Source organism: Microcaecilia unicolor, chromosome 3, assembly GCF_901765095.1.
Source record: "Microcaecilia unicolor chromosome 3, aMicUni1.1, whole genome shotgun sequence".
Taxonomy (NCBI): domain Eukaryota; kingdom Metazoa; phylum Chordata; class Amphibia; order Gymnophiona; family Siphonopidae; genus Microcaecilia; species Microcaecilia unicolor.
Window position 1 is genome coordinate 139164786 of NC_044033.1, and position 19424 is coordinate 139184209.

General features: G+C 41.8%; 1 protein-coding gene across 1 annotated transcript in view; it reads right to left on the reverse strand.

Moving 5' to 3' along the window:
* RYR2 (ryanodine receptor 2) overlaps positions 1-19424 on the reverse strand; it is a 908577-nt gene that overhangs the window by 509791 nt on the left and 379362 nt on the right. Inside the window, 4 exon segments of the mRNA XM_030194683.1 lie at positions 291-423; positions 2167-2281; positions 6452-6725; positions 8815-8958. Of these exon segments, the coding sequence (XP_030050543.1) occupies positions 291-423; positions 2167-2281; positions 6452-6725; positions 8815-8958 (666 nt within the window).

Sequence of the window (19424 nt, forward strand, 5' to 3'; positions counted from 1 at the left end):
TATGCTAGACAACATGGTGTTTAGGTCTGAGAACAAAAGCTGTTCCTGCTAATCAAGACAGTAAAATTACGAAGCTACAGCAGGAATGGGCTGGCACTGCACAAAGATTTTTATTTCAATACTGGCTCATATAAATATCAGGGAACATGCAGTTTATAATTAAGACTGGGAAACATGTTAACATTTTATCATTCAGTGTCACAAGTTTTAAATCTTCAAAATACTTGATATCCTCACCACAAATGTATCTCCAAACAGCAAAGCATTATGGATCTTCCATCATTACTTACCAAGTCCAACACTGCTGTTTTCCAGCAAATAGCTCAGATGGTCGAACATAGCTTTCTGATTCTGCCTGCTTATACGGCAAAAGTAGCAGAGAAAACGACAACAATTTGCTACCATCTTGGGAAATGTAATTTCCTGGAAGACAACAACATTCAAATTACACATTGCATAGCATATTAGAAACAAATGGTTCCCAAACAGCAGTGAAGGCTACCTATCCAGTCTAGTTTTCAAGATATCTGTAACAGACAGGCATGGGGCAGATTTCAATATCTTAGAGATCTTGTTTACTTTAAGTCCATCTGATATTTAAAACCATTTAACTGGCCAGAAACAGCTTCTGGCCTGTTAAATGGCACTTAACCGGTTATCCTGAAATATTCAATGGAAGATAGTCGGCTATCTCTCATTGAATATTGGCGGTTAGTGCTTATCAGATAATCAGTTAAATTGCATGATGTAACCAGCTATCTGCCACTATTCAACACATTGCCAGCTAAGTTTGGCGGCAAATTAGGCCACCTTAATAGTAGACCTATCTTTGGCCGGTTTCAACTTAACCAGACAGCACTTAATATTGGCTGGTTAAGTTGAAACCAGCCAAAAATAAACCAGATATTCAATATCCGTCATTGGAAATAGTCTGGCATTGAATATCCGGGCTCAGCGCCAACCACAGGAGGTAGCCTGGCTACCTCCTGTGGTCTAAATATCAGCCCCAGTAAGTCTAACTAACTCAAATTCATTGTAGCAATCCTAAAACCAAACTGATTATTAGGAAAGTATACAATGCAAAAAGGTTGGTTCATTGTTTGTTTATTTGGCTGTTTTTTCCGAATTTGGGGAATTTCTTTTGTTAATTTCACACCATTTGTTTTTATAATTTTAAAAAACAACATTTAGGGGCCCTTGGTAAGCCCAACGTGGGTTTACCGCTCACTCTTCTGGGACTACTGCCGGCCCAATGCAGCCGCCGGCGGTAGTCCCACCCCGAGTGTGCACCACTTCTGGGGGAAAAAGAAAACCCCCAGAAATGGCTTGCACGGCGGTAATCGGACATAACTGCATGCTGCCCGGTTAGCGTGGGAGCCCTTATCGCCATCTGAATGGGTGGCAGTAAGGGCTCCCTGCCACATGGCCATGCGGTAAGAGTTCTCTTACTGCATGACCACGTGTGCTGGGGGGTTTTTTACCCGCTGCAGTAAAAAGGGCCCTGGCATGCGGGAAAAATGGCTCCGCCGCTAGAGCAGGGCCCTTTTCCCCACAGCTTGCTAAAAGGGCCCCATAATTCTTAATTAAATTCAGTAAATAGTGGCAGACATTAATCTACAACCCCAGCATATATAATTTATGGCAATCTTAGAAGTGGCATTAACCAGGGTTGACACATCTCACAAAAGGATTGCCATCTGTTATATTGCTTTGTGCCTAAAGATTCATATCTAAAAACATTTCATATTATATTCCACCAGGTTTTATTCTCTATATCGTGACATCCTTTGTTGTATAACAGAGAGAGAGAGCAAAGCATAGCAAAAGCCAACAAACACAACAAAAAGCATCAAGGGATCAAGTCTTTAATGGTATACGTTGATGAAATAATACTTAAATGGACCTAACACGGTCCGTGTTTCGGTGCCCAGCGCCTGCGTCAGGGGTCACAAGAAATAACTGACCACATGCGGCAGTATTATGAAGAATGATATCATGTTAAAAAGCAATATACTGCAACCTCGTATGGTCCCTTTAACACAAAATTGGTAGATATTCTGATTGAGTAAATGCAATCCTTCAGCCAAGAACTCAAGTGAGTACATTTTGAGTGCCTTAGGTCCTTTAAAATGTCCATTCAATTTCACAAAAAAACATTTTTTTTACCTTGGATGTTCCACCTCCAAGTACATTTACCATGACCTCCATCACTGTCTCATGCATACCCAAAGCTCTCATGAGGTTGGGATGTTGATAAAATACTTTATTGTTCATGATGTCACTACATGAGAAAAGAAACACAACAATATATGATAGGAAAAAGCCATCTTACACAATAGATATTAAAGTTCTGGTAGACATGCGATTTAAGGACCTATGCACTAAACTTCATTAATGAGCTAATGTGTGTCACTGCTTAATGCATGTTAAAGCACTGCTGAAGCATGTTAATCTGTAACTGGATCAAGGTTAATGGATAAATAAATAAATAACAAATTCTAGCAGCTGGACCCTGGGGGAAGTGGAGGGAAAAGAGAGAGAGACTGGATCATGAAGGGGAGATAGGCTGGATTAATTGAAGGAGAGAGCGTTGCTGGACTGTAGAGGGGAGAAGAGAAAGAGAAGGAGATATGCTGGGCCTGGGGTGGGGGTTGTGGAAGGAGGGGATGAGAGAGGCAACAAACTAGATAAGCGGAGAGAAATAGACATAGATATATCCAAATATGCTACTCCTGCTCTCATTCTGTCATGAACACCTACAAGTATACAGCATAAAAGCACACACTATGCATCAGTATTGCATACTTCCATTTATGTATATCTTTTAGCAAATTTAGACGCATCTATTTCTGTACATTAAATGATGTTTGTGACAGCAGAGTGTGTTTTAAGCCTGTAAAATGTATTGGGTATTTACAGAAGTGTATTTCTCTAATTTGGCAGGCTAATGGTGCATGTTTATGTTTTGAAGCTGCTGCAGAACCAAGATTGTTTTCTTTGTTTAAGCCTTTTGGAAAGGCAGTCTCCAGTATGCTTTCAAACTTGTTGTTCTGCGCTCTGATTGGCCCAGGAGCTCAATTTCATTTGGAGTGTATTGGCTTTTGCCCCAATTTCAGCCAGATGGGAGAAAGATCTGTTTGCTGAAACTCACAGTTATATTTTATATTCTGTGAGCAGCATATTTCCTGGTCTCCCCAGGTACTTTTTAGAAAGTAAACACATGTTTACTTAGTGTGATAATTGATCCATATTTCAGTTAGCTGTTATTGTTTGCTGATTGCACTTTTTCTGTTCATTGTTCAATATTTTTAAGACGCTGCAAGACTGAAAGTATAGGAAGCTCATTTGAAACGGTACTGCTCCTTAAGAAGCTAGTGGCGAAACGGGAGCTCGCTGTAGGGCGTACCGGAAGTCCTATATGGAAAGCAGCAGAAGATAAGTGTACCTTTTAAGTTAAATATAAAGTGACACTGGTAAAAAAGAGAAACCAAAAAAGAAAAAGAAAAAAAGAAAAAAAGTCATAATTTGGACTAGTAGAAGCGGTTGGTTAATGAGGATTCTCGAGGTAGGCTTTATATGAGAAATAACAGCCGCCAGTTCGAGTCAGTGAGCTAAAAACTTTACGATAAGCTCACTGAGGGTCTGAAACCGACGCTTCTACCAATAGAGAATCAGAGGGGAATTTTCTTGCTGTGAATAGTAGTTTCAATATTTTTAAGACAATAAACAATTTTCAGTTAATTGCCTCTGCTGTCTGAACTGCTAAAGAATCATGATGGTTTGTGTGTTGGGTCTGTGAGTGCTTTCTGGGTACTGTGGGACCACTGGGAGTGTGGCCCCAGTAACCTAGAAATCACTGAAGATAATTTGAGAGTGTGAGACTTGCCCAGAGGTGGTTGTGACCCAGTCTGTGGGAGGAGGGTGCTAGTGCAGACCACAAGCAGCAGGTGCAGGCAAACCTGAGCTTTGCTGTGGATAGACCCTCTAAGTGGCTGCGGGGTAACCCCAGGCAGTTGGCTAGACATTTTATGACAATGTTTTACACACAAAAAGGAACGATAACACTACCCAATGTAGTAATTTGTTATATTATCATTTATTAAGCTTTAAAAGCAAACAGGTTAAAATGAATGTGATATAACTGTTCAGATATGGCTCCTGGCTGGTTAAATCATCTGTTAAAGGCTAACCACTAATTTTCAACAGCATTTAGCTGGTAAGAGACGCTGAACATAACTGGGTAGCACTACTAAAGACCAGCTGTTTTGGGGGGCATTCCAGGGATGGAGTTTGGCACTTGGCCAGTTAAGTGCCAATATTCAGTACTTAGCCAGCCATGTTGACCACATAAAAATTAGTCTTATCTTTATGTGGTAACTTATAGCCGGTTAACTGCAGAACATCATATTTAACTGGCTATGCATTAACCGGAAATTTAATGCTGGTGCCCAGACATTGCCTGGCATTGGGTTTAACGCTCGTGGTGGTCAGCAAAATGCTGATCACTGCTGGTTGAATATTGGACCCCTTATTTCTTACCTGTAATAAGGGTACTCCATGGACAGCAATGGAATGCAACCACACATCCATTACAGCTCCTATATCAGAACGTAGGTCTCCTCAAAGCTCTGTAAAAGCCCACTCAGCTAGCTCAGTTTATAATATAGCTAGAAAACACATTAGCAGGGACGATGAGGGGGACAGAGTGTGGCTGCATTTACTAGATGTCTAAGGAGAACTCCTGTTACAAGTAAGCAATGTTACATTATATATGGGCAAGCAGGGAAAATGCCACACTGTGAATCAGTGACTCCAAATCTGCAACCTGTGATAGTCCTTCAGGTAGATGGAGACATGATAGCAAGTTGCTGTAGAAAAAAGGTTCTGAAGCACAATATGATAAAAAGTCCTGCCCAACCTAGTAAATGAGTCCATGAAAGAATGTCTAGTGAAAATGTGGACTTGAGACTTATGGCTTCATGCGTTTAATTTAAGATATCTGCTATCATTGTTCAAAGTCTAAAATCATCGAATCATTACCACATAGTTTTCCATTATTCAATAACAGTCCACCTAGAGCAGGGTTTCAGGTTTAATAAATTCTTATCCTGCAGACCAAAAAGAATATCTATGCAGCTTATAATACTAAAATAAGAAAGAGATAGAAAGGAAGGAAATTATGAGAGGGGAAGAATAGTATGGGTAGGGAGGAAATTGAACTCCATTATTTGATAGAAAGATGGATATTAGCTGGTGAAAGAGGAGAAGGGAAATAGGTCTAACCTGGCTATTAGACCCAGTCCCAAGACAGTCCTAGGGTAGCATAAAGGCATCATCAAAAAGGTATGTATTCAGATATATTGACCATGGAGGTCTGTGACCTAAGATAGAGAGGTAAAACATTCCATAGGGTGTTCTTCAGTGGAAGGTCCAAGGCCAGAGGCAGCCCCTGGAGACCTCTGGAGCAGCACTCATCATCATTCTGTCTTTTTTTCTGCTCTCTGCCTCTCTATTCAAGCTCACAAGGAGAAGTGGATGGGAGGACATGCCACATGTTGAAGGACAAAGCATTTTTCCATAGACAAAGAGAATGTATTTGGAAATGTCTTCTTCCTTGAGGATACACTCAACGAACAGTTTAAAGGCAGGCTAGTGGGGAGGATTGGCATGGATCAGCAGTGCTGAGGCATCAAATAGGAAGATATTTGGTAGCTCTCCTTCATTTCATTTAGATTCTTAAAAATTAGGGAAGACAACTCATCTAGAGCATTACGCTCATAATACAAGGCTTGCTGAGAGTGCTAACTCTATGATCAGTTCATAAATCAAGCACTCCTACCAAACCTGCTCAGTTGCAGGCCACCCTCAGTTGTGGAGCTTGCTACCTTTTGAATACAGGTTAGAAAATAATATGTTACATTTTCAAAAGAAAATTAAAGCTTTTTTATTTAAGGAATCATTTTGGGGGTAATTCTACAACACTGTGCCTATGTATAGATGACAAGAGGAAAACAGGAGCCTACTTTATTTGGTAGCATACTAGCATAACAGGTGAAATATGTGCCTATAATTTCAGTGTGAACACTTATGCCAGATCCACACAAACTATGCCCCAAGAATGTCTGCATGTAAGGTTGCATAACAGAAAGTGCAACCTTGTGGCATGTCCACTTTTTATGTATCTATACCTGTGCACTATTTTATAAAAGCCTGTTTTCTTATGTAATACATGCTGGACGTGTGGAAAAAGATTTACAGAATTGTCTTTAAAATGCTAAGAATGCTAATAAAGAACACTCATGTAATTTTTTTCTATGCTACACTGAACTACAACAATATGGGATACAACTTTAGCATGTTCAGACTCGACTATAAGAAAATATAGCAATATAAAACATTTGAAAGCTAGAGAATTATGAGTCAAGGGTTGCTTGCATTATAATTTATTTACCCCAATCCACGGATCATAAGTTTCTCTTCCTCTTTACCCATTCTAACGCTCAACAGAGAGCGGATTTGCCCAAGTGATGCTAGCAAATTGATGGTATCCTCTACTGATACAGCATTTATGGTGTAGGTCTTTGGTAAAGCTCGAACCAAGCCTCCAATGCCATCATATTGGCGGTGTAGCAACACGAACATGGCTCTCACTAATTCTGGGTCTTCTATGACTGATTCTTGTGCCCACCGAACCATAGTTTCTGAAATCAGCAGCTGAAGAGTAGCTGTACAGGATTTGAAAGGAGAGAAATAAACAGCTGTCATTCTTTCTGGTTCACTTATACATATGCCATCAAATTTCCAATCGACAGTACTATAGTGTGCATATAGAAACACAAAAATCAGAAAGCGTGAGTTGATACTACCGGAGAAAATATTTTTAGGAGCTTCACAGCTTTCAATGTGCCGGTCATATAAGGGCAACATACAAGTTTCATTTTAAATGATATGGATGATGACTGGTAAACCTCAAATAATTATTGTGGTCATTATCCTTGTGATATAGAGATGCGGTTACCTTTCCATTTAAAAAAAATAATAATTTGATCTAAGAAAGGGATAGAAGATTGGCTACTTGTCATGGAAAATTTCAACTTCTTCATAAATCGAACTCCTGAAAAAGACCCTAACCAAAAGAAAGATGATGTTACCCATAAATCTATGTCAAAACCCCATATTCTGAAATTCAGGAGCTGGATATATAAAATTCTCCTCAAATTCTGCTATATAAGTGGCCACAAAAGTGGCCCCCAAGAACACACCATGGACCTGATGATAAAAAAAAAATAAAAATCTTTACATGCAAAATAACACCAATTCAGTCGAAATGCATAGAAAACCAACTGTACATTGGAGATGTCATTTTCTTGTTGCAAAGACCATTAAATCACATCCAGTGCTTCCATCACCTCTAGGTGTATAGGGAGGTGATGGAAGCTCTTCTTATCTAAAACTGCTCTGAGAATTTCCAGGGTAGTTTTACTTCCATGTTGGCCTAAAAGCTATTGGATTCTATGGTAGTGTGACACCTGTGGCAGTTCAGTATAGCTGTGATTGCTTTCTAATGTTTCACAATTAAGAGTGTCAACCATGATTTTTTTTTTTTTTGTAATGTAGAGTCCTGACCGAGTAAATGGTTTAAATGGTTTTATCTGGCAGCTACTAGAGAAACTGAAAATGGGCAGCAGAAAACTGCAGGGTGGTCACTGTGTTAATAATTTAGATCAGATAAGAGAATCAAATTTTTTCTTCAGGGCAGCCCACAGCAATGCAGTTTCCTTTTCATTATTTCAGTTCTCAGGGAGAGGCAGAATAAAATACAAACCTACAAATCTTCAAAATCCCTTTGGGCAAAAGCAGCACTTGCAGGGCTACATTTAACAATGGGCAAAGGGGACAGCTGCCCCGGGCCCCTGCATAAAGGGGGTCCAGTCATACTACTACTACTTAACATTTCTAGAGCGCTACTAGGATTATGCAGCGCTGTACAGTTTAACAAAGAAAGACAGTCCCTGCTCGAAGGAGCTTACAATCGAAAGGACGAAATGTCAAGTTGGGGCAGTCAAGATTTCGTGAATAGAGGTGTAGTGGTTAGGTGCCGAAGGCGACATTGAAGAGGTGGGCTTTCAGCAAGAGAAGGGTACTGAGAGGAGGGATTTGTCTTGAGAGCGGAGGTTACGGGTAGGAACGTAAGGGGAGATGAGGGTAGAGAGGTAAGGAGGGGCTTACAGTTGACCATTAGTAAATTTAGTAAAGAGTCCAATTTCTCTCTTTCTCCCCCTGCCCCTTTCTGGCAGTACTCCATACTTTTTTAATGTGGCTGGCAGTGGCAGACATTAGACAGGCTGCCAGCATTGGGGCCTTTACACTGCCACATCCCATCTACGTGGAAAAAGGAAGTTGAATCAAAGTAGGCAGGGTGCAGCAGTGGAAGGTGAAGTATAGTGCATGTCTCTGTGTCTGACGTATGAATGTCATTTTATGCTTGCTTGACCTAATTTCTTGAGTGAGAGATTTGTCTTCTTTTCTATCTTTTAATTGGCGTTCCTAAATGTATATTATTTTAAAGGTTTTGTAACATGTGCTTTGTAAACTGTTCTGTTTTGCTATGCAATAAATAATGGTATAGTAAATAAACAAACAATAAACAATAAATATTTCCACTGACCAAAATTCAGCAAATAACCTATACAAACATATCAATATCATATATATATATATTCCCTTTTAAACAAAAAGATCTGTTGAATTTAGAAGTTTTAGGGGGGGTTTGTTTTATTTATTTATTTTTGTTTTGTTTTGTTCAGTACTTACATGGCTTATTAGCTTCATTTTCAGCTCGCTTTTCTGTTCGTTTTTTATTAAGGTATGTAACTTTTTCTAACAGGTACAAGAAACGTCCACAAATTGTTGAATCACTACTTTGGTCATGACCTCCATCTTCATCTAATTCTATTCCTGGAAATAAAGTATATTCAATAATTCATTAGAAAACTTCTATATTTTAGCTACAAACACAAAAACACATATGCAGCATTTTTCAGGCGGTACATGCAGGGAATGAGTATGGGTACCTTTTCTGCTACCTGCTGTCACTGCCCCGCTGGTTCCTAAAAGTAAACATGTGACCTGATGCACAACAAGCAATACTGAGGGCAGGATTACCAGTTTGATCTACGGCCAAGGGCCAGTTGGTTGCCCAAAATTGTCTCCACTCCAAAGAATATCATTGCTTGCCTTCCAGTGCCATTGAAACCTGCATGCAACAGTGTCAAAAGTGTGGACCATGGGGTATTTGAGGATGTGAAGCACTGCCCTAGCATAACATTTCCTCCCTCCATCCCCAAACTTCCTGTTCAAAGGCAGGCTACAGGGACAGATGGCACTACACCTGTTCAGAGCTCCTGCTACTCAGAAGAATATGAGTGGAAAAGGAGGAGCAGAAGACAGAGCCATGAGGGAAGGAAAGGAAGGAATGACGGAGACAGAGATGGAGGAGGAACAGAAGGAAAAAAGAATGAAAGACAAGGGAGTGAAAGGTGGTGGAAAAGGTAAAACAGTATAAGTAGAGATAAGGGAGAGTAGAGAAGAATGAGACAAAGGAATGGAGAAAGGGGATGAGAGAGGGAAGAAGAGAGAGAGAAAAAAGAGATAAGAAAAGGAAGAAAAGGATCAGAAGATAAAGGAGGGAAGCAGGATAGAATGAAAAAGAAGAAAGGTGAAGGAAGGGAAGAGCAATTTGAAGGAGACCTGTGTGTATGCAAAATAGACACATTAGAAGTGTGTGAGAGTGGAATGAGGAATTAAATAGTCACATGTTAAAATGAAACATAGACATTTCCTTGCAAATATGTTAACCAGCTGCAAATGTTTAGGGGAGATGAACACATTGGGAGGCCTAGCTTACAATTTATTTAATCAAATATGGTAGGAAAAAGGTCAAGGGTTATGAAGGGCAACTAGATTGATGGGACACAAAAGGAGGGAAAGGAAGGGGAGCAGAGATAGGACAATACCATGATGCAAACAGAATGTGCATAATAAAACCCTTCCATCTGGAGGGAAAGCCTAAGTAAAGTAATGAGTTTTCAATTGTTGTTTGACATATCTGTATGAAGTACCCTAATAAACCATTTTGCATTTGCAACAACTCCATAGTAGTGTGCAATATAATCTTAGAGCTTTGAAACATTTACTAGGAGTGTGCAGGCAGAAAATAATTTTACTTTTTTTTTCTATATTATATTGTTTTGCTTTGTTGTCATTTTTATTGTTCTGTTTGTAGTAATATGTGCTATTCAGTAACCCCTAGATTCTATATATGATGCCTAGATTTGTGCACCCAAACTTGTGCAAGCTCCTGAGATGTGTGCTCAAATTAATTGAACTGCGAGCTGTGAAGCATCAATAATTGGGTGCAAAAAAAAAAAACAACTATTGAGGTTAATTGGCACTCATTAGAATTTACATGTGCATCTGGCTGCCTAACTCCCATAGTGCATATTTGAAAAGGGGTGTAGACATGGGAGGGCCATAGACAAGTCAGGGACATTCAAACAGTTATGCATGTACTTAAAGAATATGGGGTCACCGTGCCCAACTTGAGCGTCAGCATTTACACTAGGTTTCAGCAGGCATAACTCTGGTGCCCAAGGTTAGGGTGCAGGAAATGGCGCAAAGCACGATTCTATAAAGAGCACATGCTTTTTATAGAATCCAACTTAGTGCCAATCTATTCTGGCACCCATTTTTGAGTGTGATTTATAGAATTTCTCTCTAATAGTGCATACTATTTAATTTGTAGAAAACAAAATAGCATGAGCTATTACACAATGAAATGAAACAGTATAAAAATATACATCTATAACACCTCCCATCAGGAAAGAAACTGGTGGCGCATGTTTTTTTATATGCCACCTGTCATGTCTCCCGCTCCTACCTGTGCCCCCGTTGGGGCAGGCGATGGCCCTCGGGCGGCGCAGCGTCCAGGGGGGCGGAGACGGACCTCCGCGGCAGCCAATGCTGCCACGGGTCAAACCGAGGCCGGTGGTCCGCTGGACCGAACGCCGGCCTCGGAGGAGGAGGCACGCCGGCCAAAATGGCGGCTCCGGCGTCGGCATCACCCTGGCTAGGGGCAGATCAGCGCAGAAGCTCCGCCCCTCGCGCCGGATTGGAGCACCGGTGCTGGGACTCCACCTGCAGGGCAGTTTGGCCAATCGGGCCCCCTATTGTCTGCCAGGATTGGTCCTCTCTCCGTGGGAGGGGCGGATTGGCGCTAAATTTAAATGGACAGGCTGGAAGAGTCCAGTGCTTCCGGTTCTTTTGTCCGAAGCCGACGCCACGGATCTGGGAAGCTTGATTCTTCAGAGACTGTGTTCCTTTGACTTGCTGGCCGTCCTTGCCAGCAGCCTTCAGAGACTGTGTTCCTTTGACTTGCTGGCCGTCCTTGCCAGCAGCCTTCAGAGACTGTATTCCTCTTCAGGCTAGCCGTCCTTGCTAGCCACCTCCAAGGGATTGTGTTCCTCTTCGGGCTAGCCGTCCTTGCTAGCCACCTCCAAGAGCTTGTGTTCCTCTTCAGGCTAGCCGTCCTTGCTCGCCACCTCTAGAGACTGTGTTCCTCGTCACGCTAGCCGTCCTTGCTAGCCACCTCCAAGAGCTTGTGTTCCTCTTCAGGCTAGCCGTCCTTGCTAGCCACCTCTAGAGACTGTGTTCCTCGTCACGCTAGCCGTCCTTGCTAGCCACCTCCAGAGACTGTGTTCCGCTTCGAGCTAGCCGTCCGCTAGCCACCTTCAGAGACTGTATTCCCCTTCAGTGCTAGCCGTCTTTGCTATCTGCCCTTCAGAGACTGTGTTGCTGACTACCAGCCAGGCCGGCCGTCACCCCGCGGTTCCAGCAGTCCTGCTGACCGCCTGCAGCTGGGGGCTCAACCCTTGGTGAACGGCGGTCGCCGCGGGTGAAGATTCGGGGTGCGCGGCTGTCCTCGGAGGTCTTGCGGGGCCTCAGGGAACCTAAGGGCTCACCAATAACCGAAACAGGATACCACCTGAGCCTTCCAAAGATCATTGGTTTCCAACCAGAGATTGATGTAGGGGCTATACAAACAATGGAATTGGGTTCGTTTTTCAAGCTATATGTTCTGTAATTATATTAATCCTTCTACCTTTATAAAATATTGATGTCATTTTACAGTAGCACATCTTAATGACCTTTTTTATTTTTATGGCCATTTTATGGCCACAGTTCCCAGTATTGTCATGGCCAGTTTTTGTGTTGATTGTCGTTGTGTACCCTTACCCTCCTTTTCTGTTTTGCTAGGAATTACATTTTTATGTTATTAACTTTTTAATATTTTTTATGTTAATGCTTTTGTAACTTAGGCCTCATTTTGTTTTATTATCTTTTAATTAATTTATTTTTATTTATTAGGATTTATTTACTGCCGTTTTGAAGGAATTCACTCAAGGCGGTGTACAGTAAGAATAGATCAAACATGAGCAATAGGCAATTACAGCAGTAAAAATATTCAAGTAGCAATACAAAGTATGGCATGGTATACTACTTGCAATGACTACACAATACGTAATAGAACATTATAATTGGTAGTGAAGGGTAAGCCAAAGTTGTAACATATAGATGAGTAAGAAAGTAGGAAGAATTAGAAAGTAAGGTGACTGATTTGAAGAAAGTTGCACATCAGGTCAGAGAGATGGTTAAATATCATCTCAGTTAGGGTAGGAGTGGATAAACATGTCCCACTGCAGTATGTGCAGTCCGAGTCAATCCTTGTGTGTGTGTGTGTGTGTGAGTGAGACCAACAACAAGTTAGTTACTTCTTCTATTAAAGGCTTGGTTGAAGAGCCAAGCTTTCACCTGCTTCCTGAAGTACAGATAGTCTTGTGTTAAGCGGAGTCTTTCAGGCAATGCATTCCAGAGTGTGGGGGCTACTCCAGAGAAGGCTTGCTTGTGGGTATCACATCGTGTAATGTCTTTTGGAGAGGGTGTAGTTAGTGAAAGTCCTTGAGAGGACCTTAGTGTCCTTGGCGGTGTGTGGAGGATCATCCTATGCTTCAGATACTTGGGGCCATTTCCTTTAAGGGCCTTGACGATCAGACATAGTTTTAAATTTACCCTGTATTGTACTGGTACCCAATGAAGTTTTTGCAAAACTGGTGTGATGTGGTCACATCGCTTGCAATCTCTTTGTGTCTTGCTGCTGCATTCTGAATCAACTGGAGCTGGTGCAGGCCCTTTGAAGTCAGACCATTGTATAGTGCACTCCAGTAATCCAGTCTTGATGTTACCGTGGCATGCACAACTGGGATAAGATTTACCTTCTCGATGTAAGGAGAGAGGCAGCATAGCTGTCGCAAATATAGAAGTAGCTCTTGAAGGTTGCTTGGATTTAGGGAATCAGAGTAAGTGTTGAATCTAACTGTATTCCAAGGTTCCTGACTTGTGATTTGAGGGGGAGTTCATACTTCCCAAAAGGGATTTTGATGTCAGGTATGTATTCACTTGTGTTAGGGACCCAGAGAAGCTCGGTTTTACTTGGGTTCAGGTAAAGATTGTTGTGTTTAGCCCATTCTTGAATTGAAGCTAGACAAGTAATCAGTTTATTCAAGGCGGTAGGTAAGTCAGGTTCAATGGGTATGAGTAGCTGCACATCATCCGCATAGATGTAGAACTGAGTGTCCACTGACCGAATCAGCTCAGCTAGTGGCTTGAGGTAGTGTAATGGAAGATGTAAAGGATTGCTTTTCAACCCTGCTTTGATCGATAATGAACTCTGAAATCTTCTGTCTTTGACCGAAAGTAACTTTCCTGGTAAATACAAAAACAAGTTGGAAGATAAGAATTAATTTGGTATGCAAAGGGGAGAATGGTTCTTGTTTTCGGAAGTTCAACCTGGCCACATGGACTTGGAAAGCATGTGACCATGTTTACCTAAACAGAGAAGCATTCTGTAATTTTCCTTAGCTCTGAACATGAGGTCTGAGCCTAATAAAAAGGGGAGTTTCTTTCAGTGAAATCAGGAGGTCATCTGTAAGTAACGTACGTACTGCACAGAAGACTTGTTCCTGGTCTAAAAAGCTCCTGGCTTTCGCTGTAAACCCCCCCCCCCCCCCCCCCCCCCAGCTGATGATAAGAGCCTGGATGATGTAAGAACCAGTGATGATTGTATATAGTGTATTATTGCTTCTATTCCTGGTCCAAGAACTCTTAGCATTACTTAGATGTACAGACCAATGATGTAATGATTGTTTATATAGCTAATCGTGTGTATATAGCTAACCATTGTATATATCTTAATCATTGTAGATTTTAGCACCTCTAATAAAGGTTTCATTTATCTAATACGAATCCAAAAGAATCCACGGTAATTATTGAATAGTCTGTGTCAGTGAGACAGGCTGTAAATCCATAGCAGTACAGGTAGATATTGAACAGAATAGGTGACAGTATCCATCCTTGAGGTACCCCACAGGTCAGTGTCCATGGTGGTGATGAGTTGCTGCCAAACATTATGGATTGTTGCCTGTCTGATAGATAGGATCTGAACCAGGCAAGTACTGTTCCATTGATACCTGTTTCTGTCAGTCGTGCTAGCAATATATCATGATCCACAGTGTCAAAACCTGCTGAGAAATCTAGCAGTACTAACATCAAGGCGAATCCCTTGTCTCGGTTTCTGTGAAAATAATCTAGCTGGGATACGAGGACCGTTTCTGTTCCATAACCGGGTCTGAATCCAGATTGTCATGGATCTAGCCAGTTACTCTTTTCTAGCCATTCATTAAGTTGAACATAGACTGTTTGTTCTATGAGTTTCCCTAGAAACGGGATGTTGGGTACTGGCCTGTAACTTTCAAGTTTGTCATGGTCAAGGTTGTTTTTCTTCAGCAGAGGGCAAACCACTGCCCTTTTTAATGCTGTTGGTAGTTGCCCATTAGAAAGAAAGGTGTTCACAATTTTTGTGGCGCCTTCTATAAGGCCCATACTTGCCTGCTGCACTATCTTTGATGAGCAGGGATCGAGAGAGAAGGTAGTTGGTCGAAGGTCTCTTAGGATTTTGTCAAGGCTCTCCTCTGTCATTAGGTTAAAAGTGTTCCATCTGTCTCTGTTAGTGGGGGGGGGGGGGGGGGGGTGAGTTTGTGCTCCCCTGGTTGACTGGTTGGGCACTGGGTGGGATTGCCTGTAAATCCTGGTGGAGACTTTAAATTTTGTTGGCAAAGTATGCAGCAAAATCATTGAAGTTCAGTTTAGACTGGGCAGGCTGGTTTTGTTGTGGGGGTTTCAGTAGGCTGCTTGGTTGAATTGGCAGCCTGTGCAATGTATTGAGAGAAATACTGATTTTTGGTTGCTGTTAAGGCTTGGAGGTACTTTGCCATGTGCTTCCTGCAGTTTAGCCTGTCTTCATCCAGGTGAGATTTGCACCTCTCCTTTCCAGTTTTTGTCCTTCGTGTTTAAGGATCCGAAGTTCTGGAGAAAACCAAGGTGAGCATTTGTGAGTGGAGCATAAGACCTTTTTTAGTGCTGTTTTCTCTAAGGTCTTAGCTAAGTGTGTATTCCAGATGTCAACTTGTTCTGACACTATTGTCTTTTCATATACATGTGGATAGTCCAAGGCCTCTAGGAAATTCTCAGCGGTCAGCTTTTTTTTGTCTCTGATCTCCTTCCAAACTCTGGGAGGTGCCATTTGTTTCAGGTGGTCACTTAGGGAGAATTTAATTAGAAAATGGTCTGACCATGATAGGGGTGTTATTTCAATACTGTTATCCCAGTATTCTGGGATATCCACCTCTTTGTGGAATACCAGGTCTAGTATGTGACCCTTTTCGTGGGTTGGAGAATTGATCACCTGTGTAAATCCTAGCACTGTCATTGTGTCCAGCAAGGCAGCTGTGGTGGTATCTGGGGTTTTGATGTGTAGATTGAAGTCCCCCATGATCACCAGCCTAGGGTAATTCAGGGTCACTTGAGTAATCAGGACTAGGAGTTCTTAAACAAATAATGTATTGTTACAAGGTGCTCTGTATACCATGAGCAGCCAGATTGGCTTCTCCTCTTCAAGTTGGATTAAAAGAGATTCTGATCCATGTAGCTGGGGAATGGATATTCTGTGCAGTTTGATTGTGTCCTGAATCAAGACTGCTACCCCTCCACCCTGTCTTCCTTAGAAACATAGAAACATGACGGCAGATAAAGGCCATATGACCCATCCAGTATGCCCATCCTCTGTAACCCCTAATTCTTCCTGTTTCTAAGCGATCCCACATGCTTATCCCATGCCTTTTTAAATTCTGGAACAGTCCTTGACTCCACCACCTCCACCGGGAGGCTATTCCACGCTTCCACCACCCTTTCTGTGAAATAATACTTCCTTAGGTTACTCCTAAGCCTATTCCCTCTTAACTATGTTGTATGCCCCCTCATTCCAGAGTTCTCCTTCATTTGAAAAAGGCTCTCTTCCTGTACATAAATGCCCTTGAGATATTTAAACATTTCTATCATGTCTCCTCTCTCCCAGCGTATACATGTTGAGGTTCATAAGCCTGTCCCTATAATTTTTGCATTCAAGACCGCTTACTAATTTCGTAGCCGCCCTCTGGACCGACTCCATCCTGTTTATATCTTTCCGTAGGTGTGGTCTCCAGAACTGCACACAGTACTCCAAATGAGGCCTCACCAGAGACTTATACAATGGCACTTTTTTCCTGCTGGTCATGCCTCTCTTTATGCACCCTTGTCTTGTTGGATGTTAGATGTTGAAACCGGTTGGGCATAGTTCAGCCAGTGGTAAACCCCCACTTTCATCTATCCAGGTTTCACTTATTCCTAGGATGTGAAGATGCTGTTCATTTATGGCATCATGAATCACCAAGGATTTATTTGCAGCTGATCTGACATTTGCCAGTCCTATAGTTCCCAAGGGTGGTCTGGGGGTGCTGTGGGTAGCTTTGGTATGACAATATGGTGATCTTTTAAGTACTGTTATGTAGGTGTTTGACCTCTTGCACTTTTGCCTTCTCTTTGGTTTGTGAGGGTTATGGTTTCCTCTCCCACACACCACTGGGATGCTTGCATGACACATTTTTGTGTCAGAAGCTAGTTAGGCAAAATTTCACTGGGTGGCGTTGCAATCCACTCTTTGGAGTACACCCTGTAGATCAACAGTCTTCCTAGTTGGCAATGCAAGGTTAAGGCTTTAATAGCTGAAAGAACAGACCTTTTAAAGTTGTAAATTCAGACCAGGCGTGTGAGATCAAAGTCTTCCATCAAATAGAGAAACAAATGGCTGCACTTAGCACTTCTATGGAAATTCTTAGAGACAGTGCAAGGGTTTCCTTTAGTTTTAAGGAATCTAAAAGATTCAGTTATAGAAGTACATAAGTACATAAGTAATGCCATACTGGGAAAAGACCAAGGGTCCATCGAGCCCAGCATCCTGTCCACGACAGCGGCCAATCCAGGCCAAGGGCACCTGGCAAGCTTCCCAAACGTACAAACATTCTATACATGTTATTCCTGGAATTTTGGATTTTTCCAAGTCCGTTTAGTAGCGGTTTATGGACTTGTCCTTTAGGAATCCGTCCAACCCCTTTTTAAACTCTGCTAAGCTAACCGCCTTCACCACTTTCTCCGGCAACGAATTCCAGAGTTTAATTACACGTTGGGTGAAGAAAAATTTTCTCTGATTTGTTTTAAATTTACTACACTGTAGTTTCATCGCATGCCCCCTAGTCCTAGTATTTTTGGAAAGCGTGAACAGACGCTTCACATCCACCTGTTCCACTCCACTCATTATTTTATATACCTCTATCATGTCTCCCCTCAGCCATCTCTTCTCCAAGCTGTATAGCCCTAGCCTCCTTAGTCTTTCTTCATAGGGAAGTCGTCCCATCCCCGCTATCATTTTAGTCGCCCTTTGCTGCACCTTTTCCAATTCTATTATATCTTTCTTGAGATGCGGCGACCAGAATTGAACACAATACTCAAGGTGCGGTCGCACCATGGAGCGATACAACAGCATTATAACATCCTCACACCTGTTTTCCATACCTTTCCTAATAATACCCAACATTCTATTTGCTTTCTTAGCCGCAGCAGCACACTGAGCAGAAGGTTTCAGTGTGTTATTGACGACGACACCCAGATCCCTTTCTTGGTCCGTAACTCCTAACGTGGAACCTTGCATGACGTAGCTATAATTCAGGTTCTTTTTTCCCACATGCATCACCTTGCACTTGCTCACATTAAACATCATCTGCCATTTAGCCGCCCAGTCTCCCAGTCTCGTAAGGTCCTCTTGTAATTTTTCACAATCCTGTCGCGATTTAACGACTTTGAATAACTTTGTGTCATCAGCAAATTTAATTACCTCGCTAGTTACTCCCATCTCTAAATCATTTATAAATATATTAAAAAGCAGCGGTCCTAGCACGGACCCCTGAGGAACCCCACTAACTACCCTTCTCCATTGTGAATACTGCCCATTTAACCCCACTCTCTGTTTCCTATCCTTCAACCAGTTTTTAATCCACAATAGGACATTTCCTCCTATCCCATGACCCTCCAATTTCCTGTGTAGCCTTTCATGAGGTACCTTGTCAAACGCCTTTTGAAAATCCAGATACACAATATCAACCGACTCCCCTTTGTCCACATGTTTGTTCACTCCTTCAAAGAATTGAAGTAAATTGGTCAGGCAAGATTTCCCCACACAAAAGCCATGCTGACTTGGTCTCAGTAATCCATGTCCTTGGATGTGCTCTGTAATTTTGTTTTTAATAATAGCCTCTACCATTTTCCCCGGCACCGACGTCAGACTCATCGGTCTATAATTTCCCGGATCTCCCTTGGAGCCTTTTTTAAAAATGGGCGTTACATTGGCCACCTTCCAATCTTCCGGTACCATGCTCGATTTTAAGGATAAGTTGCATATCACTAGCAGTAGCTCCGCAAGCTCGTAGATTATGTAGTTAAAATAAATTTTTAACTCACAGATTGCAGGTATGAACTTTAGAGTTTCTGGTTCCGATATCCTTGGATGGTCTAATTGATGCAGGTTGCTGTAGGCTTTTTCTTTATTGTCCCAGAGGAAGAATAGATGTAAATAAGGATCCAGCTCCAATCTCAGAGCATGAGGAGAGTTATTTAGGGAAGTTAAAAATTTCCTTTCTCCAGCCAAAAATAAATGGAAGAAGTTCCGAGTAAAATTGAGGACTGGTGCCTCAACACAGACTGAGCAGAAGTCAGTAAAAGTTTGGGTTGTAAATAAGCAGAAAATAAGTAGAAAATGTAGTTATTTAATCTAAGTTGCAGAGCCTGATGTGAACCCAGCCAGCCAGCTTGCTTGCTTTCTCTTCTCACATTTAAATGTAAACACTTTGATTTTGTATATGATATTGCGGTATATCAAATAA